A 23093-nucleotide genomic window follows, 5' to 3' on the forward strand; every position below is an offset into this window, starting at 1 on the left:
ACTTTTGATCATGGAGGAAACCAACACGTTTTGATGGCACGCGACAGACCAAACTCGGTTGCCGTGTGCTTTCGGACAAAAGCTCAGTCTCATCTTTTGGGTCGAAACTGAAAATGTGGCTCGCTCAGCCTGGCCGTTGCAGATTGCAAGCTCCTACTCTGCCCGACCATCTGTCCGACCGTCTGGCGGAACTCGGGAAAATGAGGAAAGGAGCAGGGGTCTTCCGTCGTGAACCGTGTCTCTCATTGGACAGGAGGAGTCTTATCAGCCGTCCACCGCGAACGAAATTCTATCAATCCGAACTCGGGTTAGGCTTGCGGCGGAGACCCACTGTGGCGCCAGGACCTTATCTTTGCCCTATGATAACGGCCCAATAGTGGATTGTTGTCGTTACCTGAGAGAATGCTGATAAGCAACTCTTCGCTGTGATAGACCAGGCCTGCCGGAGAGCTCAAGATAGAAGTGCACACTGAGGACTCATGGACCCTGCAGCCTCAGTTATCACGGTGGATAGATGAACGGAAGATGCGGAGGACGGAGAAGCTGGAGATCCTCTATCTACTGCTATCAGGGATCAGGAACCGCACAAAGCATAAATACAAGTAGCAATTCCTCGCGAGACTTCAAGGGAGGAGCGGTTTCGGCCCCGGAATGTCTGGTCACTGCTTTGCCAAGGCAACTTGACTTCTCGTCTGTCGATAAGATCGAGCCGATTGAACGCGATATAATGCATCAACAATCCACATAGCCAACGTCAAGACAGAGCACCGTGTGATGAATCATGACGCCGAACTGAAGTTCCTGAGGACTAGGAAGGGTGGCTAGCTGGCTATGCGGTCCAATGGTCTACTTAGCTATGTATGTACGTACCATTTATCGATCAACTGAGAATGGGGCCGATCCGGAGCAATCTCAGCGTTTCCAGTTTCCACTGGGATGGATTCCACTGTGGAATGAACTCTGCAGGTCGCCACTGATGTACGGAGTACGTACGGAGTAGTGAGAACCGGGGCTTTGCCACGAGGAATGAAGAATAATGAGGAAGGCTTCGGAACGGAAACTGCTTAAGTGTAGCAAGAGCAAGGCTGTGTAGTCAAACACCGAAGCTGCAGGATTTACGAGTTGGTTTTCTTTATCCCATTCGATTTGATTTGCATTGGTGATCCAGCCGCAATTGGCTATCGTTCTGCGCGTCTCGCTCGGCCTCCCTCTGGTTTATCTCTGGATGCTTGCTTTTTCTCCCCTTGACGCACCGAGCGCAGTCTGAGACAGTGAGCAGGATCCTCGATTACTATTACCGAAAGGCTGGTGAACCTTGGGCAATTTCGGGTCCGTCACTCGCAACTTTGGATCGGGTCCACCTGGCCGTCCCCGTCGATCGTGGATTTTCCTTGTCATTCAATTAGTATTTCAATTGCTCACTATCTTTCTGTATCTTTATCCACCCGCTGACTCTCCCAGACACCTTCTTGGCTTTTCTTTTATATACCTTCCTCCGCCCCGGGGCGTTTTCTTCTCCACACTCCGTGGACGTCCATTCTCATCTATCTCTATCTCGACCTCGACTTATAGCATTGCCCACGTTGATCGAGGGCAAGGGACGTTTCACACCCTTCGCTTGCTGATTCCGCCAGCACTTCGCCCTCTGCTTCACCTTTACATCCCCAGCCATGGCCACCGAGGGCAATGTTCCCTTTACTCCCGACTATGCCTCGTACAACTGGACGGGAGCCCCGTCAGACTACTCTGCCCTTGCTACAAACGAGCTGGGCGGAAATTCAAGTATGTTGTGACGGCTGCCATGCTCGCGTGAGCTTCTCTAATAGCCGTGATTCTAGGGGTGGAAAACTTGAACAAATGGTATCAGGCTGGTGATCAAGCCTACATTATTGTCGCGTCCGCTATGGTCATGCTCATGATCCCCGGCCTCGGTTTCCTCTACTCCGGTCTCGCTCGCCGCAAATCTGCCCTTAGTATGATCTGGGCCTGTATGGGTTCCTTTTGTGTCGTTACCTTTCAATGGTACTTCTGGGGTTACTCATTGGCCTTCTCTCCAACCGCCACCAACGGATACATTGGAAATCTGCGCAACTTTGGTTTAATGAAGGTTTTGGCCGATCCCAGCCCTGGGTCGCCTCTGGTTCCCAACCTTCTTTACGCCTTCTATCAGGTACTTCCTACAACCGCTATCTGGAATTGTTTTGGGGCTGACCGATTCAGATGCAATTCTGCGGAGTTACAGCGGCTATTATTATGGGAGCAGTTGCCGAGCGTGGCCGTTTGCTTCCCGCCATGGTCTTCGTCTTCGTCTGGGCTACGATTGTTTACTGCCCTATCGCCTGCTGGACGTGGAACGTTAATGGTTGGGCCTTCAACTATGGTGTGCTGGATTACGCTGGTGGTGGTCCCGTCGAAATCTGTTCCGGTCTATCGGCCCTCGCCTACTCGATGGTTCTCGGTCGTCGCCAGGAACGCATGATGCTCAACTTCCGCCCGCACAACGTCTCTCTCATTCTGCTAGGAACCGTCTTCCTTTGGTTTGGATGGCTCGGGTTCAACGGCGGCTCGTCCTTCGGTGCTAACTTGCGCGCCACTATGGCATGCTGGAACTCCAACTTGACTGCTGCCTTCGCGGCGATTACATGGGTGGTTTTGGATTGGCGCTTGGCTCGCAAATGGTCAATGGTTGGTTGGTGTTCGGGTACCATCTCTGGCCTTGTGGCTGCGACTCCTGCTTCCGGTTTCCTTCCTCCTTGGGCCAGTGTTATTCTCGGCATTGTTACTGGCATCGTTTGTAACTATGCAACCAAGGGTATGTCTTCCCTTCGAATGACTTTGGTCTTGAACCAATTTGCTAACCTGGTATTCAGTGAAATACTGGATCCGCATTGATGACTCTATGGATGTGTTCGCTGAGCACGGTGTCGCCGGTATCGTCGGTCTTATCTTCAACGCTTTCTTCGCCGATGACGCTATTGTTGGTCTGGACGGAGTCAACACCGGTTCCGAAATGGGTGGTTGGGTCATCCATAACTGGAAGCAGCTCTACATCCAAATTGCCTTCATTGTTGCTGCATCCGCCTATTGTTTTGTCGTGTCCGCCATCATTGCCTATGCGATCAATGCCATCCCCGGCCTGAAACTCCGCGCCTCAGAAGAAGCCGAACTCCTCGGTATGGATGACGACCAGCTCGGCGAATTCGCATATGACTATGTCGAGGTTCGTCGTGACTACCTCGCCTGGACTCCCCAACAACACGACCAACATGCAGACGGCCACGAGGTCCCTGCGGCCGCACGCTACGGCATTGGTGAACATAGCGACATGATGCTAGACGGCGAAACCCCTATCGGAGCAATGAACGGCAGTGGTAGCGAAGTGTCAGGCATCCATGAAGTCAGCACCAAAGAAGTACCACCACAACCGTACCCAGTTGACAATGAGAAAGTCGCTCCCGATTCATAGCCGGGGCATTTCGGATTTTTGGACTTTTTAGCCTGATTTCCCCCCTCTTCTTCTTTCCTGTTTACGCCCGAGATATCCACTTCTGTTTGTTTTCTCCATTTTGGCTGAGCCATTTTACCTTTCTCCAATACGGATTTGTATTCTTTCTCTAGACCGCGTTTGTGTTTCAGCAGGCGTTGATTTCTTTTTACCGCTTTAGTTTTATTTTGAGCGAGTGCTTACGGAGCTGGGATTTGGAACCTGATCACTGGATGATATTGAATCGTCATACGTTGTATATTCTACTACGAGGAGTCTACTGATGTTCATGGTTTCTGCCAGGATTTTTTGTATAGAGATGCATTACGATTATCTACTAGTATTTAACAATAGACTTCATAAAAAAAAACATAAACCACTGCGATTAAAAAGTACTTGGTTTTGTAGACCATCAAATAATGATAATAAATCTATACGATTCTTATCTAGTATAAAAAAAAATTATATGCAAGATAAACAAGAAAAGAAAAGGAACAAGAGAGAAACTACCGCCTAACCATCCCGCGAACTCTCCTCCTTTCCTCCGCATTCAACTTATCAACCACATCCGCTGTCTCCCCACCTCGAAGTACATCGTCCCACTCATCCTCATCCATACCCATTACAAGGGCCATCTGTACACACCGCGCAAAGGCCTCTCGGTGCCGGTACCGGCCCGAGACACCAGCCCCACCTGCAGAGGGGATATCAACAGCAGCGTTGACAAGACCAGCTACGTCGCGCTCGAGGCGGGTTGCGCCGAGCGCATTGACGCGGCCGTGGTAGGCCCATAGTCGCTTTTCGAGAAGCCGCGAAAGGTACGCGATTGTTACTGTTAGGAGGCGGTCGAAGGCAGCGCTATTCAGGATTCGTGAGATCGGGGCGAGGAGCTCGGTCCAGGCTGTGCTGAAGCGGGGGCGGACTAGCTCCCGTGGGGAGTTTGGGTCGTTGTCTGGGGGCGCGGAGTCCGAGTCTGAGTCGAGGTCGGACTGGTAGGTTGTTAGTGGGGCGGTGTCAGAAGCTGGTTGGTATTCGATATCGCGGAAGGTATCAGAGAGGATGGGGCGGAGGCGGTGTTTGATGATGTTGTTGAAGACGACTTGGATGCCGTCTGAAAGGAGGTCGTTGACCTTTGCCTCGAAGCTATTGGAGAGAGTGCTGAGGGTTTGGGAGACAACTGCTGCGTCGGCTGGGGAAGGAAAGAGTGTTCGGAGTTGGTTGGTTTCTTCAGGCTGACCCTCTGGATTGGTGACGGTCTTGGACTCTGTGATGTTTTGGATGATGCGCCGGACGTAGTCAACTGCTACTTCCAGGTTGTTGACAAGGACCAGGAAAGAGATGACGATGTGTTCTGGAGGAGAGCCCCCCTGGTGGGTTGCCCGAGGGTAGCACTCGTCGCGCATCTTGCGTTGGGTCATTCCGATGAAGTCAGACCCAAGGACTCGCGATAGGGTTGGGACGACGTTGGTGATGACTCCAATCTGAGACGTTGAGAGAGACTGCTGTAGGACCTTGTTGACGATGAACATAATGTCATCAACTGCGGACGTGATATGTGGTGGATCCGCCTTCAACGGCCGCTGGCGGTTAAGAGTTAAGCCCGAGGGCTGCTCATCTAGCTGGAACGCTTTTTCAACCGATCGTCTGAAGAAGAATGTCGTCATGATGTTGAAGGGGGAGATCAGCCGATCACCGATCTTCTTGGAAAGAGCTGATTCTTTCAAGAACTGGAGTAACTCGAACTTTTGCTCTTCGTTTGGCTGGACGATATTGGTCAGCTTGGTTTGATTGGTTATATTATAGGAAGAGTGAGACCTACATTGCATGCCTCTGCTAGGAATCGGCTGTAAAGCGACCACCGGTTTAGCATGATGGCCATTTCATTCAACAGCCCATCGATTTCCTTCATGTCCACTCCTTCGTCTTCCGCAGTGGCATCCCGGGTGGCCGGAGAATTGGATCTTGGCGTCGTAGTCCGTTGAGGGGGAAGAAAGCTCTGAACTAAGAATGTAAAAGCATATGATTTAACGTCCATCAATTTGCGGTCGATATGCCGTTCATCGCTCCAGGTGTCAAGAACAATGCCGCCTTGCACATCAGCTTCCAGCTGTAAGCGCTCAACGACTCTATTCATCTTCCGAGGACCATAGTGACGCTCGACGAGCGCTCCATGGCCGTCAACGATCTGCGCAATATGCTCGAATAGCTTGCTAAGTGTATTGGCGTAGAAGAAGCCGTCTTCCTGCCCTGTTCCCGTATTGAGATTCGACCGCGCTCGGGCCGCCACACCCTGGCAGACATATCGTCCGTAGACATCTAAACCAACTTCCGAGCGTCCGATCAACGGGAACAACTTAAAAAATCGCGTGATCTTAGCCCCATTGTTTTCCTTGACAGCCTTATCAAACTCGCGCAGAAACAGCCCACACAGCGATTCGGCCGCATTGTTCAGCGTCACGTTTGGCGGATCCGGGACCTCCGCAGTGGGTACCATCTCTGCTGCGAAGGCACCCTGAACAACCTCCAAGGGCACTTTGGCCGCGCGGTCCAAATAGCTGGCTGCCCTCTCCCAGTCTTGGGGAGCCCCCATTGAGCCTGACACGCCCAGAACACACGCTTTCAACTCTGACACCTGCTCCACAACCTCTAGCGTACTCTTTACCCTCAATTGTTCTAGGTCTAGACGACGAACTGCACTGGAGATACGGTCCGCGGTTGAAGCGGCACCAGAGAGCATGCCATTGCTGATTGCTCGCGCGGTACTAGTTTGGGAGCCGAGATGAGCGCGGAGGAGGTCGAGCCGACCCAGTTCTCGCGAAAAATCTTTTTGAGAGGCAACGAGAGCGTCAAGTCGAGCTGTTACGGCGGCCTCTTGGTCGTGCAGGTGGGACAGTGTGGCCTTGATTTCGGCGACGGAGCTTGCATTGTAGATGTCGGAGGGGGGGGATGTTGGTTTCGAATCTGGTGTTGCTGACGATGGAGTCTCCGAGTGTCCATTGACAACAGCGGGTGTGTGATTTGCCATTCTCCCGGAGTCCACAGCCATTGAGGCAAGGCTGCAATGTCAACAACGGGAACGTACTTATCCTGTTCCTGGGAGGCCGTTGATTACTTGGAGAACAAGCGATGTGGCAGAAGCTGAAGGCGGTGAGGGCTAGCTTTAGGGTCTGCGTGACAGGCTGCAGGGTTTCCTGATTCATACTGCGACGTAGATAGTCCGGAGAGAAATGAACATTTGGCTGAAAAGTTACAATTATCGAGAAGTACGTCGTTGCAGCTGAGAAAGATCCGGCGCCAGAAGATTAGGATCGATGACCACAAAAATATGTGATGCCTCAGGCAAATACCGCGATTGAAAATCAAACGTCATTTAGAAATATCTCAACTAGCTGCTCACTCTCTTTTGGCAAGATTCGATATAGATTCTCTTAGCGCTTGCTGCTTATATCATAGAAATATTTGTTTTTTTCGCGTTTCCCAGTCACAATAGGACGCCGTCGCAGGGCTCGACACCTGCAAACCAGGCCCAAGTCTGGTCGTCGGTTTCGCATCATGGGCAATGAATCATCTACGGTGGTAGACGAAAATACCCCACCGTCTGTGCTACAAGCACGTACCGTTGAAGCTGTTGCGAAATATGTCAAGGAGAAACAAGTGCGACGGGTGGTAGTGATGGTATGTCTCGTTATCCCAACATGCCCCTCCCCCGCTCTGATAACTAAGGCCGGTGATGAATGTGTCTAGGTTGGAGCAGGAATCAGCACATCGGCCGGCATTCCCGATTTCCGGTCTCCAGATACCGGTATATACGCAAATCTCATCCACCTAGATCTACCCGACCCCGAGGCAGTGTTCGACATCAGCTTTTTCAGAGAAAACCCTAAGCCGTTCTACGCTTTGGCGCGGGAGCTCGCCCCAGGGCAGTACAGACCTACAATTGCGCATTCGTTCGTAAAACTACTCTACGAAAAGGGCAAGCTTTTGAAACATTTTACGCAGAATATCGACTGTTTAGAGCGGCTGGCGGGTGTACCGGGCGAGATGATTGTCGAAGCACACGGGAGCTTCGCGACTCAGCGCTGCATTGACTGTAAAACGGCATATCCGGAGGACGCCATGAAGGAGGCAATTGCAAAGGCTAAGGTACCGTCCTGCGAGGAGTGTAGGGGGCTAGTGAAGCCGGATATTGTTTTCTTCGGGGAAGCCCTGCCCGAGTCTTTCTTCTCCAACAGAGAACTTCCCGAAACAGCAGACCTATGCATTGTCATGGGGACAAGTCTCCAAGTGCAGCCCTTTGCTAGTCTCCCTTCATTCGTTACAGATGGTGTCCCGCGTGTTCTCATTAACCGGGAGCGAGTTGGGGGGATGGGGTCTCGTCCAGATGATGTCCTCATCCTAGGCGACTGTGACGACGGGGTGAGGACACTTGCGCGAGCACTGGGCTGGGAGGAAGAACTGCAAAACTTGTGGGAGGAAGCCAACCCGAATAAGAAGTCGCGGGAGGAAGAGCTGGCGCCTCTTGCGACGCGAGAAGAGCGGCTTGAGAATGAGATTGACCGGTTGACCGCAGAAGTAGACAAGACCCTCAAGATCTCAGACGCTTACCAGAAACGTGTTCGGGAGCGTCTGGACAGCCATTCACCTGAGGGCAATGGGGTTACAGGGCTGGCTCACGTTTTCCCTCATTTGGCCAAACAATAAACGTTGCAGAAGATGTTATGAGGCGGCGTTGGGAGTTTACTCTGCTTACTTCGGAGACGACATATGATCACATAATGAGGCATGAGTATATAAACATCAAATAAAGTATAGTATTAGACATCCTTGCAACAATCGATATATAACTCAAATACTACGCAGCATTGGGGGTGAGCGCCTTGCACGCCATCCAGAAGGCCTTGTTCATAGCCCAACAATCCCACTGGATGCTCTCGAGACAAAGGGGAACCCCATCGGGAGCAACGTGTTCCACAAAGAACTGACTAGTCAGTGACAGTATTATAGACCAATAAGAGGTACACCTACCGCATTCTCATTATGGATACGGTCGAACCCTTCCTGCAGGCCCCTCCGTAGGTCATTATCGAACTTCGAAGCGTCGTCGGTGAGGTCACTGTATAATTCGATACTAGTTATAGCAAACTGGGGGTATTAACGTTAGTATGGAGACCGGAGCAGTGCTGGAGGCTTGAATGAGAATGATACCATGTGGTACGCCTCGCATATGGTGAACTGAATCGCTTCAGCACAGGGACTGGAAAATGGCTGCTGGATTGAATTTGTGCCTGGGGCTACGATGGCGTTGTAGGTAACGCTGACATCCTATTCGTAGTGTTAGTTAATCGAGAAGGTTATGGCGTTAGGAGTCATACAGAGGCGGTGATATTTGCGGATTCCTCGTCGATCCTGTCTAAAAGGACGTATGCTCCCTTGAGACCAAGGTCGAGCTCGAGGAGACGATTGATGACGGAGGATTCAATGGTGGCTGCTATTGCAACCGACACAAAGACGAGCTGGATTAATTTGGCCAACATGATGGATAGTGCTGCACGCGGACGAAATAGTATAGGAGGATGATATGGAGGAGTAAGTCTACATGGGATTTTTCTAGTATTTCTATTTGTGTGTTTTTTGACGCAGCGAAACTCAACTCTATGTACGAAGCATAGAGTATCACTGTTATAGTTCATACCGAATTTGCAAGTGGTGGGATGATGGATAGTTGTATGCGCATGGAGTGGTACGAGTAGTATACAGTGTACCACTAACTAGTGCTTTTACCTAGAACGGAGTACGGATACCCGTCCGTGCGTATAACACAAAATAGATCGTGGTAATAGCATCGGACGGCTATGATATAATCAGGAAGATCATGCTTGGCTCTTCGTCCTGACAGCTCCAGGCAATGATGCGCCATGATGTCAGCCACGAAGACTGGCGGCGTCACCAATTGATCCCAGGTCTCAATGTTGAGGACGAGAAAACGAAGAATCAGCAATGCAAGACTGCTGAGGCCGGCGAGATAACAAGACCACACGCATCGATCAGGTCATGCAAGTTAGCTTGAGTCTTGAGTCTTGACAGGTCGAGGAAAGCTCCCAAATGATAGCCCGGTGAGATTGTGGGGTTCTTGTGCTTGATCCAGACCCCTCGAGAAATCCCCCACTCTGTCACTCTTCAAAGTTTACCATCTTCTTTTCTTCATCCCTTCCTTGTCTTCTTTTCTCTCCTAGTTGCCCCTCCCCCAATTGCCCCGACCTCATCTTCATCCCCTTATATTATCTTATTCTGGTTCTCATTCTCATCCAAAATGGTCGGACTTGGCCCCAAACGCCGTCCCTCCCGTAGGGGTACGTCACCGCTCCCGTCTCTCCCGACAGCTTTCGTCCTAATCGTGTCTTGCAGGGTCCATGACGGACATGCCCCAGGACCTCTTGGAGCATATCAAGCAGTTTGAAGAGGTCTTTACCGTCGACTCTGCCAAGCTTAAGCAGGTCGTCGACCACTTCGTGAAGGAGCTGGAGAAGGGTAAGTGATGTAAACGAGTAAATATCTGAACATCGCTGAGAGTCGGTTCCTTTAGGCCTCACCGTCAAGGGCGGCAACATTGTGAGTACCTAGGAGTACAACCCGCGTCGTCCACTATCTAACGACGTAGCCTATGAACGTCACCTGGGTTATGGGTTTCCCGGACGGCCAGGAACAAGGCACATTCTTGGCCCTCGACATGGGCGGTACCAACTTGCGTGTTTGTGAAATCATTTTGACCAAGGAAAAAGGCGGCTTCGATATCATCCAGTCTAAATACCGAATGCCAGAGGAGCTGAAGACGGGAAATGCGGAAGAACTGTGGGAATACATTGTCGACTGTGTCGAGCAGTTCATCCAGTTCCACCACGAGAACGAAAGCCTGAAAAGTCTGCCGCTGGGTTTCACCTTTTCATACCCCGCCACTCAGGACTACATCGACCATGGAGTCCTTCAACGTTGGACGAAGGGGTTCGACATTGACGGTGTCGAGGGAGAGGATGTCGTACCTCCTCTCGAAAAGGTCTTCAAGGAGAGGGTACGGCACCAATTTACGCCTCTTGACTTTGTGTGTGCGTACTGACTGTCATCATAGAGCCTCCCCATCAAGGTTGCTGCTTTGATCAATGACACAACCGGAACGCTCATTGCTTCCTCCTACACTGACTCTGAAATGAAGATTGGCTGCATTTTCGGCACCGGTGTCAACGCCGCCTACATGGAGCATGCCGGCTCTGTTCCAAAATTGGCCCACATGAACCTACCGCCAGACATGCCCATTGCAATCAACTGCGAGTACGGCGCATTTGACAATGAACACGTTGTCCTCCCTCTCACTAAGTACGACCACATCATCGACCGCGATTCACCCCGTCCTGGCCAGCAGGCCTTCGAGAAGATGACCGCTGGTCTGTATCTTGGCGAGATCTTCCGTCTGGCTCTGGTAGACATCCTAGACAGTCATCCAGACCTTATCTTTGCCAATCAGGATACCTCTCAGCTGCGAATTCCGTACTTGTTGGACTCGTCCTTCCCGGCCGCAATTGAGGAGGACCCTTACGAAAATCTGACGGAAACCGCAGAGCTCGTTCAAAGCAAGCTTAATCTCACATCTACCCGGTCCGAACTCGAAATGATGCGCCGCCTCGCTGAGCTGATTGGTACCCGTGCTGCTCGCCTATCCGCCTGCGGTGTCGCCGCCATCTGCAAGAAGAAGAACATCGAGTCCTGCCACGTCGGAGCCGATGGCTCGGTCTTCACAAAATACCCCCACTTTAAGGCCCGTGGCGCCCAGGCCCTGCGCGAAATCCTTGACTGGGCCCCCAGCGAGAAGGACAAGGTTACCATCCATGCCGCCGAGGATGGATCCGGTGTCGGTGCTGCTCTGATTGCCGCCTTGACACTGAAGCGTGTTCGCACTGGCAACTTGGCTGGTATTCGCAACGCAAAGGACATGCAAGCATTCTGTTGATTCCCCGCAATTGCACCTGTGGTTTTGAAAGGCGCTGTTTAGGATTTGGGCCCGTTGGTAATGTCAATGATACTGGTGTTATGAATGATTGCAATTGCGAGGAGCCAGAGGTTAAGATTGGGAATATCCGTGCCCTAAGAAGATATACAGAGTCCAAAAAAAATTACTGCGAGGCTTCATGACACAGCCTTCGCGTACAGATAAGTTGGTCATAGACATGGACTAGACATGTTAGACAATCTACAAACAATTCCTAAAACTTGAAAAAAAAAAAAAAAAAAAAAAAAAAAAAACAACTTTATACATTCAGAAGCAACGCTGTTTTAATTGACATGTGTAGACATAGATCTAAATGCAGCAAAAACTCTACTCCTGGATCTGCCACAACCGAATTCGCCCTCGGTCGTTGCCAATAGCCAGATACTCCGAATTTGGTGAAATAGCCACAGACGTGACCCGCCCCAACGGCGTGCTCTGTGTCGGCCAATTCCGGTACACGGTACAGCTAGGAAGATGCACAAGTCGCAAGGCGTCTTTCTTAGTTTCGCTCGCCATGGCGAGGAATTGACCATCCGGCGCGAATTGGATATGGCTTATGGACGTAACGAGCTGGTCAAGTGCACGGGTTGGTTCCGGGCTTCGAGGAATTGCGGTTGAAGTATCCCCATTTGCGGAAAGGAGAGAGGCGTATGTATTCGCCCACTTGGAGCGGTCGTAGATGTTGACGATACCGGAGTTACTGCCGATGGCTACCCAGCGGTCGCCTCCTAGGGCTGATTGCTCAGTGCTGCCGCCGAGGCGGAGGATGGTCGTTCCTACACCACCAGCGTCCTTCCATCGTGCGACGATGCGGTTTAGCTGGGCGTCCCATTCAGAGACCTCGCCGTTAAGGTTGACGGCCGTTAGGCCCTCGCCGTTCCTCCACCAGGCGAAGTCGGCTACACCGCCACGGCCATCGACGCGGACTTGCGCGATCCATTGTGCGGTGGTTGTGCTATGGATGTTGACGACGCCACCACCCTTGCGGACGGAGCCGATGAGGCCAATGTAGCGTCCGCAAGGGGATAGTTTTAGGTGCTCCATGGACTTCTGTTCCTCACGGCGGTCTGCGGAGCCGTTGATCTTGTCAACTTTGCCAGAGTTGAGGTCCCAAATGTGGAAGAAGCGGCGGCGGCCAGAAGCGTAGATTTGGCCTCCATCGGGGAAAGAAAATGCTGAGGTGCTGATGGGGGTTTGGCGGAGGTGGAGCGATGTGAGGAGCGGGTTGGGGGCAGGCGCATCGGGAGCAACGTGGTGAAGGAAGAGGGTTGATGCTGGTCCCGACGAGAGGATTAATGGGTGATGAGGGTGGAATGAGAGGGAGCTGACGGCAGACTATGCATTGCGCATGTTAGATACTTATAAGAAAATAGAGATGCCCACTGTGCACTTACTGGTTGGTCTTTTCCAATATCCTTCAAGCGTTGAAGACCAATAACTTCTTTTCGCAATTTTGGTCTACCGCCCGTTGGGCCAGCAGTTTCGTTTTTCGTGAAGTCAATACCCTGTAGGAGTTTTGCTAGCGGCTGCGTCGATGTTCCTTCTTCCTCATCCGTGTCCATATCTTCCACGCGGTCAAAGTAATCTTCATCTTCGTCTGCCTGCTTGTTTAGTGTCGGGTTCGCCCAGTCGGGCGTGGGATGTAATTGCAGATACTGCCTGCGTAGTCGCCGGATGTACTCCTTCCCGTTGATTATATCCTCCGATTCAGCAACGCGCAATTTCCTCAATCTGTTATTGCCAGCCAGCGAGACTGTGATGTGCTCATCATCGCTATCGTGCCACACTGCAGGGAGTCCATCTAATTCATCGTCTTCGTTCTCAGGTTCAACTGGTATGGTTGGAAGTTCAAGCTCCGTAGATACCGGGTCGGCGCCAGAGTCAAGGAAAAAGAGCTATTCAGCTATCATTAGCAAAACTATGTATTCGAATAGGGTCTCCAATAGGTCTCCAATACACACATCGGCGTCGGCAACATCCTCCAGGTTTTCCTCTTCTTGATCTCCCTCGGCTTCATCTGCGCTCTCATCAGAGATATTTGTGAGCGCTAGTTGGTTTAAATTTTTTCCAGACTTTAAAGCACTCTGAAATTCATCCCCATCGCCAAAGAGAAGACTCTCCAGCTTCTTTTCGGTCTCATCTTTCTCAGCAACCTTCTCCTCTCGGGTATTCTTTTCTTTAAACGTCGTTTTGGGCATTCTCGCGGCCAATTTTCAGCTTTTGGGTACTTCGATAAGCCAATCGAAGGAGTTTGAAAAGTAGAAGGAGAAAAAAATCGGTTGAAAGTCCACCACTTGCGTTATGTCCCAGAGAGGTTCATTCAAAACCAAGCAAAATAATTTTTCTCCCCAAACGGCAGAATAACGCGGTGTATCTGGCGGTGCATATTCGGAGCCTGAGGCATCTGCCGCGCTTGCAAGTTTACATGTTACTGAAATAAAGGTATGACAGTGAGGTGTTGTTCAAAATATTGGTGATGTTATGAGATATATATTGTATTACAAAATAGCCACACGAGTGACCTAACCCCAAACCATCGGATAGTTGCAAAGTCATCAGATCTCAAAACGCCCGATATAAAACGACATAACTGACATGATCACGGATTTTTCGTTTGCGCATTTGGTTTCGTAGAAGATATTGTTTCATCATATTCGCCGGGGTTGCTCAGGGTTGGTGTTGATCCAGATTCTGAAAACTCGGCCGGGTTTAGCTCAGGAGAATCTAATCGACTCAGGGCTTCTTTGAACTGAACGGGACTGCGTATGTTCCTTTCGTCACTTCTCCTAGAGACACCATTTACTGATTCATCGTCATCGTCCAAGCCGGCCAACAGTGCGTGGCGATCGTCGTGGTCGTTTTCTCCAACATCACTGTCATCTTCCAGGGTATCGTGGGATGGAGAAAGCGGTTTCTTGATAAAGATGTCGATAATGTAGTACTGTATCGCATTCATTATGACAGGGAAGAGCAACATGACGAAAATGATCTGGATTGCGGTGTTGCCTTCTGTCCATCGTAAAGCCCAGTCACCCACTTTGACGATGAATGGCACCATCTGGATGAGGAAGAACACGCATATCTTCATTCCTAGAAGGCCAATAAAGTAGATTATAGACTGCTTAAACCACCATCCGAAGCGCGGTGGATCTCCATAGTTCCCTGATTCAATAGACTCTGGAGGGTTTGCGAGAGGAGTGTATACCGCCAAGCGGTTCAGAAAATGGAGGATGAAAATCAAAATCGGGATGCCAAGCGTAGTCTGTTTAGCGGAGCGTTAGCAGCAATTTTAGCAAAGGGTATAGGAAGAGCTGGGAGACGAGAAAGATGGACTTACGTCGATACCCAGATTCAGCAAATAGAAGGAGCATGGATTTGGCTTATATTTTCTCGTGATCTCAAATTGCCCGGCAGAGAACATCGACATAACGAGATTGAGAAGATGCAACATAGATGAGCCAAACACTTGCTTCGAGGCATCGAATGCCCACACCTTCACGGGCCGTTGAGGGCGCTCTCTCCATCGTTTGTAGACAAGCGATAGTAGAGCCAGCATTCCGAGGGCAGCCTGGACAACAAGTGAAAACGGCCCTAATAGCCTGCATTCCCCGTTATCATCGTCATTCTCAGGGGAATCTGCGCTTGTTGGGTTATATGAAGCGGTAGGCGTAGTTGATGCAGCTGGCGATGGAGTTGTGAAGGTGCCACTGGTAGTTGGAGGAACTGCGGCATGTGCTCCGACGCTGAGGGCGGCAAATATCAGGGTAGTTACGGAAAATAACGAGATGGACCGGAAAACCATGGTGGTTCGAGCTCACCGGCGCTGGCGAGAAGCGTATGGGTAAAGTACGACCGGTGAGATCGTGATGGACGGGAGCGCTGTTGGGTAGACTTAAGACTAAGTATATGCGCGCATAAGCTGGGGAGAATCGAGGGATAGAGGGTTGGCGAATGTGTGGCAGACAAAATGGGGTGAAATGGAAGGAGATGAGATTGAAGAATATCTCTCTTGCCAGCAAGGAGCCTGAACCAGCCAGGAGAAAGTCTTCAAGATATGTCTGAGTCGGAGTGACACTTGCTTCACAGCCCCCGCAGACCACCTGGACAGGCTGAGCTGGGCGGCTGTGACGGGCGCTAGCCTGGTACAACTGGTTCTGGCTAGCGTGTCTAGACCGATTAGTACTCTTGGCGCTGTTCGATCTTGACCCCGACTCTGCAGCTAGAATAGGCCCGCACTGTCTCGGATTGATTATATACAGTGAATTTGCGAATTACCTTGGCTCATACAGTGCTAAATTTTGGCATAAAAAAAAAAAAAATCTAGATGGGGCCTAATTTGTATGCTCTGAGGATGCTTTCGAGTGGATATGGCTGAAAATTACAGTAGGTACCCATGTCGTCGATAGCGCTTATGAGCTAGGACGTGCATGTTTATACATAGAACCGTAGTACAACTATTAAATATATACAATCGCCATCTAAAAATGGCCCGATAAGGCACCGAAGAACTTCTGTCCTAGGCTTGATCAACTGCAATGCCAGCAAGTGGATACAGTTTTGACTTTTGACACCGACCAGGGGAAACTCCCGTTGCGTGGCTGCTAGCAATGCACTACGGTGTACTTAGTAGCCGCAAACAACAGTCCCGGCTGCAGGAGATTCCTGGGATCAAAGAGTCTTCGCTGGGACTCCTTTCATATAGTTGAGCGCACATGCGCCTATTACCACCTATGACAAAGTAGGCCTTCATGCCTCATAGGTTTGCCGAGCCATAGAACGGCCGGCAGTTGATGTGATGATATTGATGGCAGTAACTGAGCGGTATAATAGTTCCGAGCCAGCCTGTAAAAAGATACCCCATCCTCCTCCTGGAGCAAAAGCCAGAGAAGCGTGTCATTCTACCTACCAGCCCTCAAAACCCATGAACGAGAGCCGGGAAACCCATATGAGTGAGAAGCAAAATTGAACGCCGTAAACCCCGCAGCCGACCAAAGACATTGTGCACATCCCCGTGCCATGCAAAGAGCGCAGGGGACACGTAGAATAAGCGATGAAAAGAAAATCGTCACGTCATTCTATACCATGCTGTTGTTTGAGACGTTCCAAATTGTCTTGCCTTTCCGCCAGATCCTCCTTCGACTTGGCCATTTTCTCCGGCTGGTGGTATAGGACTGATAAATTATAACCGATTAGCCTCCTTCAAGTCCAGAATTCCACCGCGACAAATTTCGAAAACGTACCGACGAGATATCTGTTCTGAAAGTTGAATCCATTGAGCTTATCGCATGCCTGTTTGGCGTCGTGAACGTCTTCATAAACCACAAATGCAGTGCCTTTTGAGTTGTTCGCGATTCCTTGTCGTATTTGTCTGCGGAAACGAACGATAATCAGCGCACTGGCAGAGAACGACAAGAAGGTATACCACAACCGAGCGGGGAGCGTACCGGATAGGACCAAACTTTCCGAAAAGATCGAAAAGTTGTTCAGCAGTTACGTTGTAGCTATATCCTGGTTAAAAACGAGACTCAATGCGATCACGGTTGACCATAACGGCGGAGGCGAATTAGGTGATTAGGAGACACGGCATACTTGAGGTTCTTGACAAAGAGAATCCTAGAACATGTTAATACCTGTAGGTCTAGCATCGAGCTCCGACATCGACCATCCACCACGTAGACGCAGGTCCGGTCAATCTAGTCGGAGGGGACTTAGCTAGGAGGGGTATGTTCGAGACTTACCGATTGGCTTCGGGGGCGAGCTTTCGGCTCATCCTCAGACGAAAAAGTATTAGAAAAATGAAATGTTCAGTTGAAAAGTTGATGAATCCGAAACCCAAATGGGGTTTAAGATTGTTCAGATAAGAAGAGAGAAAGAGGAAGGAAGTAGAGGGGAAGAAAGAAGAGAACTTGAAAGAGTCGAGGCAAGTCGGGTTGGTCGCGAGATTTGGAGGAGAACCTTGGATTCCTCTTTGGGATTAGCTCCGTCAGCGCATCGGAGCCTCAATACAAATGGTATTTCTCATGGACTGCATTATGTGAATGGAATAGATATCATCTGGTAGGTGGAGAATACAATATTACACCCTATTCCCTACAGAGGTTTCTTCTTGATTGTTGTCAGGACGAAGTCATGGCCTCTTGTCCTGTCGGACTACTCGGCCGCAAACGATTGTATGCCTGAGGCAGAGGTCTGGACCTCTCTTCTCTTCACTGCACCGGCTGGCAGTCCCCTCCCCATCTCCCATCCTCTGCCGTCAATCTGTCGGTCTTCGCGTGCAATCCGGCGGCTCTATCATCCTGAGCCTCGTCCAGTCTTCGAGACACGGTACTTCTGCTTTTTCTCCCTCTCGTCTGTGTCCGTCGCGGTGTTCTCGGTGCTGCGCCTATCCGGCAGAGGGAGAGACTGGAACTTCTTGCCCCCCTCAACTTCAGCGCTCCGCCGTGCGACTCTCCTCCGTCAACCCCCCCGTCCCTTTTTTCGGCGCCTTCCCTCCGCCCTTGAATCGATTTCCATCTCATTGTTTATTGTGCGCTTGTCATCCCGCCAGGAATGACTTTCCTTCCACCTGCGGTGGCCCTTTCTTAGCCCGTGTGGTTGACTACCCCTCCGCGTTGCATTGCTTGCCGCAGGCAAGTCTCGTCACCTCCGCGGCTCTTTCTCTTTCCACTACCTTGACTTCCCTTTCGCTCATTAATCTCATCTTCGGCCGTCACAATGATTAGTGCAAGCTCTTTTGTGACTCCGATCGGCAACCGGCCGCCGCGATATCGAACCCCTTCCCCTCCGCGACGCGCTGTTGAACCCATCTCTCCCTGCTCGACCACCGGCATTCTTACCTCCCGGAACGATCGCGAAATAGTTCCGGGACCTACAACCTCCGAGCATGTTCATTTTACACCAGGAAACAATAGGTTCTCACCGACCGATGCCCCTACAACGCATCGGTCGGGTCATGGTCGATCCAGCTCGACTATCGACACTCTCGCGACGATCGCGCTAGCGACGAGTCCTACCTTTGCACCCCTCCCAAACCGTCCTCCATCACAGATGTCGAACTCGAATGTGTCCATGTTCCCGCCTGAGCCTACAGAACCGATTGAACGCCCAGCAAAACGACCACGATCGGAAAAAGATCAATTCTCACACACTCAACACCGATCAAATGCTGCACCATTTGCGAACCCCCCCTCGATTTCCGATAGTATGAAGACCGATGCAGAGCTTTTGTTGAATTTTGCGCGGCCCACGAATCCCTATCCACCAATGCCTTCCTCAAAACGTGTCAGCGCGGATGAATCCTGCCATAACCATACCCTCCACTCACCGGGCCAAATCAAAGAGAGCAATATGAGTACATACTGGGTCTCAAACCACGACGGCATGATATTCAATCATTCTGCAGTTTATAACATTCCACAATCACGCATGAGGTCCCAGTCGGATGGCTCCGCTGCTATATCCCGTCCCGTGATACAAGGTCTCCGGCCGAACACAAGCTCTTCGAGCCTCCAACCCCTAGCTTGGAAAGAAGGTGGAGGTAACGGGGAGAAAGACTGGGATTTTGGGAACAAGCAAGTTGTCGAGGCTCGTCAGACTAACTTTCAAAACCCGGACGAGACGACAATACCCATATTCCACCAGAGCCGGTCACTCAAAAAGGAGCATGACACAGAATCTGACCAATCCAATCAGGCAAGCTGTGCCACCTGCAACCTTGTTCGGATACCGCTCGACAATGAGGATCTAGGTGATGTCACCTGGATTAGCTGTGATGGTTGCAAGCGCTGGTTCCATATTGTATGCGCTGGGTTCAAGAATGACCGTGAGATCAGGACAGTCGATAAATTTATATGCAAAACGTGCCGACCCATCCACGGTCAGACTACCTTTGTTCGGAAATCGTCTCGCGCTCGCACTTCAATCGACTATGCGGGTCTCAACCAGGGCTTGGTAAAAGCCGCAACAGACTCGCTAGAGCATCACTATATCGAGCCTATTAAACAAAACAAGATACGCTTTCTCCCAGAAAAGTTCCCGCGCATGCGCGCCGAACTAGTCAGTGCTGAATATTTCGAACGTGGGAATGGGATGACAGAACCGATTGTCGTCCCCGCTGAATTCAACACCTCGGCACCATTCGTGAATGTTTGCCCTGAATTCGACGCAGTTGTTCAAGAAGCATCTACGCAAGAGATGTTTGATGAACTTTTAGACCATTTGCCAAGTGACAGTTGTGAGACCGTTATTGACTGCGGTCAAGATCAATTAGACATGGTAATCCCACAAGGTCTAACAGTCAGAGCCGTCTCCGAGCTCTACGGTCCGGAGGAGAGGGTAGAGGTGATTGACGTCAAATCACAGCATGGCGAAGATAAGCGTTGGACTATGCAGAAATGGGCAGACTACTACGAAAGCAGCGGTTCAAAGGTTGTCCGAAACGTTATCAGTCTCGAAATCTCTCAGAGTAAATTAGGCAGGTTGATTCGCCGGCCGAAAGTCGTGCGCGATCTCGATCTTCAGGATGCGGTTTGGCCTGAAGAGTTGAAGGCCGTTGGGAATTATCCCAAAGTGCAGTTCTATTGCCTGATGTCAGTTGCCGACTGTTATACCGACTTTCACATTGACTTTGGTGGCTCCTCCGTATATTACCACATTCTGAAAGGCAGGAAAACCTTTTTCTTCATACCTCCCAAGGATAAACATCTGAAGAAGTATGAGGAGTGGTGCAACTCACCTGCGCAAGACTACACCTTTTTGGGTGACCAGACCAAAGAATGCTATCGCGTTGATCTGTTCGAAGGTGATACTATGCTCATCCCGTCTGGTTGGATACATGCCGTTTGGACTCCCGAGAATAGCCTGGTCATTGGAGGAAACTTCCTAACCCGACTCAACTACGGAATGCAAATAAAAATCGCGAAGATTGAGAAGGATACCAAGGTCCCTATGAAATTCAGATACCCCTTCTTTCAAAAGATACAGTGGTACACTGCCCTCAAGTATCTTGAGGAAGACCCGGTACCCCAAGATGTGCTGGATGCGTTTGCGCAGGACGAGAATTATCGCTTTCACCGGGAATATCCTATCTACTACGAATTCGAAGAGCGAACCAACACTGAGCCTAGAGGATCACCCTACCACAACTCGCGGTTCTACTCACAAGCTGAACTAGAGGGGCTTCCAGACCTTGCAAAATATCTTCTTAGGACTGCCTTAATTGCAGGCTCTTATCTCGTTGAGGGTGTTACTGCCGATACCAGAAATGCTGTTAAGAGATCTATACCTGCGATGTCGGCTGAACCAATCGACATCATTCGGACGTTCGGTATATGGATTGCATGGAAGCGAGGTAATGAAAAGGCTGCACAATGGACTCGTCCTGGCGTTGTGGAAACCAATGCCAAACTCAGCCTCACGGAGAAGAAACCCGCTGGGAGACCTAGTCGACGCTCGGAGCGCAACTTTGAAAACCAGCGAACGTACGCGGAGAGGCAGGCTGTGCAGCGTCTATCGGAGCTACCTGTCGATGACACTCAACGGGAGCTTGTCGTCGACGGTGGAAGCGTTATGCCTTTATCTAATATTGCGCCTCCCACACTTACTAGCTCCGTTCCAGTGCCCAACCCAAACGAAGATCCCATTCCGAAACATAGAACTGCGTCGCGCGGCTCTGGCCTAGGTCCAAAGCGGGTCGCCTGTGATGCATGTCGCAAACGAAGGATTCGATGCCATCACAAGGAAGATAGCAACGGCGTGACAGGACCACACATTTCAATTGGCACTTCTAGCTTAGGACATCACACACCTACTGCGCAAGATGCGGCATCCGCGCTGAACTCGTTAGCTGCGATTGCTTCCGGAGCTAGATTTCCAAACGGTCATAATACTGTTAAAGCTATGGACCGAATGGAAGCATCAACGAATTACGCCGCTGGCATGGCGGCCGCACCACACAGGACCGCGGGAAAACCCAGTGATACCAGCCCGGAGGGCGCGAATTCAGCAAAGAAGGGTCGCAGCAAAGCTTGTGACGACTGCCGAAAGAGTAAGGTTCGTATAAAAATAATCCCGTTTTTTATACTGTTGTTTATTAGCTTACTAATTTTTGTAGCGTCGTTGCATTCACGATGAGTATGGTAGAATCGACCCTGTCAAGGCCCAGGAGCGATCGAAGCCACGAGCGACAAGTCTGGCGAAAAGGCCACGGGTCAATGAAGACGTCGCCGCATCCAATGCAAGTAAACGGTTGAAGCAGGAAAGCACTTCACCAGTGGCTAAACCGGCCCATTTGCACCACCGGGAAGCAGAAAACCCGATGCGTATGCAGTCGGTTGTTGAAAACGGTCTACTTGAGCAATCCCGGCGCAAAAACAGCACACAAAACGCGGATATGTTGCTCTCAGAGAGAGATGTCTTTGCTGATCAAAACTCATATGCGTCGCCGCCGGCGTTCCAGGCGGATACTGTTGCTACCAAGGAGTTGACAACGGCTGTATCTAAACCAGCTGCCACGTTGGTCTCACCACCAACGTCGTTGGCGGACGAGATGGATATACATGACCAACCCGACGGTGAGGGGGAACATGCATCCGCCGTATACACCCCTTCGTCGGGCTCCCGTCACTCTTCGCGTCAACCCCGCCAGGTTGAGAGATATATACCCGAGATTCACTTCGTTAAGACAACTAAGCCTACCACAACATATCCGCAACCTGCGCGCCGCTCATCCTTTGGCGGTGCTGGTGCGCGGAAGATCACGCCTGGACTATCTTCCGGGCAGAAGAAGTCTGCGTCTCGCCCCTCCTCGTCTCATGGCAAGAAAAGCCTTTCACCTTCGGCGGAGAAGAAATCTGAACGGCATTCTATATCGTCTACGTCATTCGGTCAGTACAGCAAGGTTCCTAAGCCGGAGCGAGCAAATCTACTCGACGACGACGACCCCGACGCCGAAAGCCTGCGCCTAATTCGCGAACTACAAGAACAAGAATTCAGTTTAAGGAGGCGGGTAGGGCGGACATAGTCTCCTACCTTCGTGACTCCGTTATCTTCATGTGAAAACACTCCCTACGTTGCTTTCTTTTATCGTTGTTTTGTTTCACGGCACTATCTCCATTCAAGTAGACATGCTAGATCGGGAACCGCCGAGGTTTTGTGCAACCTCTAATTACTTCGATTGTATTTCGTTGCTGGGAAATCTGGGATCACGGAGTTTAATATGAGATGGAGTCTGATGGACATGGGATTGGATTGTTTTTTCATTTCTTTTTATCCTGCTTTTCCTTCTTTCCCCTTCAATATACCTTCCTTCTCTTTAACTATCTCCTTATTTTACCATGTCTCATGCTTATCTGGTGTTACTGGCTGGAGTTGTTCTCTTGGGTTGTCTTTCCTTTTTACCCCTTTCGCGTCTGCTTCAAGTTATCACGATATCTCCCAGCTGCTTTTCTGCATGATATCTCTCCTGCATGCTGAGTCGAGTACTTTTGAGCCATTTTCCTTTTCTTTATCATGCGGCGTTCGACTGCCTACGAGCTGGGCAATTCAATTCAGAAGCTGAAATTTTTCTAGTTT

The 23093-nt window shown here is 50.5% G+C and overlaps 9 protein-coding genes across 9 annotated transcripts; 4 read left to right on the plus strand and 5 right to left on the minus strand.

The window, feature by feature from the left end:
• Positions 1-1670: 1670 nt before the first annotated feature.
• Positions 1671-3466, plus strand: APUU_80584S (ammonium transporter; the record flags this gene model as incomplete). Its single annotated transcript, XM_041696882.1, has 4 exons — positions 1671-1782; positions 1839-2170; positions 2221-2812; positions 2871-3466. 4 exons carry the CDS (start codon positions 1671-1673, stop codon positions 3464-3466), a joined length of 1632 nt encoding a protein of 543 aa, XP_041562467.1.
• Positions 3467-3990: 524 nt separating this feature from the next.
• Positions 3991-6530, minus strand: APUU_80585A (Golgi transport complex subunit COG4; the record flags this gene model as incomplete). Its single annotated transcript, XM_041696883.1, has 2 exons — positions 3991-5244; positions 5304-6530. 2 exons carry the CDS (start codon positions 6528-6530, stop codon positions 3991-3993), a joined length of 2481 nt encoding a protein of 826 aa, XP_041562468.1.
• Positions 6531-7036: 506 nt separating this feature from the next.
• On the plus strand, positions 7037-8185 carry APUU_80586S (SIR2 family NAD-dependent protein deacylase; the record flags this gene model as incomplete). The annotated part of the gene is made up of 2 exons (XM_041696884.1): positions 7037-7159; positions 7229-8185. The coding sequence occupies 2 exons, from the start codon at positions 7037-7039 to the stop codon at positions 8183-8185; spliced, it is 1080 nt and encodes a 359-aa protein (XP_041562469.1).
• A 151-nt stretch (positions 8186-8336) lies between these two features.
• On the minus strand, positions 8337-9174 carry APUU_80587A (uncharacterized protein; the record flags this gene model as incomplete). Its single annotated transcript, XM_041696885.1, has 4 exons — positions 8337-8462; positions 8510-8626; positions 8690-8806; positions 8857-9174. The coding sequence occupies 4 exons, from the start codon at positions 9172-9174 to the stop codon at positions 8337-8339; spliced, it is 678 nt and encodes a 225-aa protein (XP_041562470.1).
• Positions 9175-9794: 620 nt separating this feature from the next.
• Positions 9795-11483, plus strand: HXK1 (putative hexokinase Kxk; the record flags this gene model as incomplete). Its single annotated transcript, XM_041696886.1, has 5 exons — positions 9795-9834; positions 9890-10012; positions 10068-10093; positions 10143-10550; positions 10608-11483. 5 exons carry the CDS (start codon positions 9795-9797, stop codon positions 11481-11483), a joined length of 1473 nt encoding a protein of 490 aa, XP_041562471.1.
• Positions 11484-11849: 366 nt separating this feature from the next.
• APUU_80589A (WD40 repeat domain-containing protein) lies at positions 11850-13720 on the minus strand (the record flags this gene model as incomplete). Its single annotated transcript, XM_041696887.1, has 3 exons — positions 11850-12857; positions 12917-13417; positions 13484-13720. 3 exons carry the CDS (start codon positions 13718-13720, stop codon positions 11850-11852), a joined length of 1746 nt encoding a protein of 581 aa, XP_041562472.1.
• Positions 13721-14121: 401 nt separating this feature from the next.
• APUU_80590A (STIMATE family protein) lies at positions 14122-15324 on the minus strand (the record flags this gene model as incomplete). Its single annotated transcript, XM_041696888.1, has 2 exons — positions 14122-14784; positions 14860-15324. The coding sequence occupies 2 exons, from the start codon at positions 15322-15324 to the stop codon at positions 14122-14124; spliced, it is 1128 nt and encodes a 375-aa protein (XP_041562473.1).
• Positions 15325-16592: 1268 nt separating this feature from the next.
• On the minus strand, positions 16593-17292 carry APUU_80591A (putative pre-mRNA branch site protein p14; the record flags this gene model as incomplete). Its single annotated transcript, XM_041696889.1, has 5 exons — positions 16593-16693; positions 16763-16890; positions 16967-17023; positions 17112-17135; positions 17261-17292. The coding sequence occupies 5 exons, from the start codon at positions 17290-17292 to the stop codon at positions 16593-16595; spliced, it is 342 nt and encodes a 113-aa protein (XP_041562474.1).
• Positions 17293-18236: 944 nt separating this feature from the next.
• Positions 18237-22542, plus strand: jhd1 ([Histone H3]-lysine-36 demethylase; the record flags this gene model as incomplete). Its single annotated transcript, XM_041696890.1, has 2 exons — positions 18237-21572; positions 21634-22542. 2 exons carry the CDS (start codon positions 18237-18239, stop codon positions 22540-22542), a joined length of 4245 nt encoding a protein of 1414 aa, XP_041562475.1.
• Positions 22543-23093: the final 551 nt, after the last annotated feature.

The sequence above is a fragment of the Aspergillus puulaauensis genome, chromosome 8, assembly GCF_016861865.1.
Source record: "Aspergillus puulaauensis MK2 DNA, chromosome 8, nearly complete sequence".
In the NCBI taxonomy this organism is placed as follows: domain Eukaryota; kingdom Fungi; phylum Ascomycota; class Eurotiomycetes; order Eurotiales; family Aspergillaceae; genus Aspergillus; species Aspergillus puulaauensis.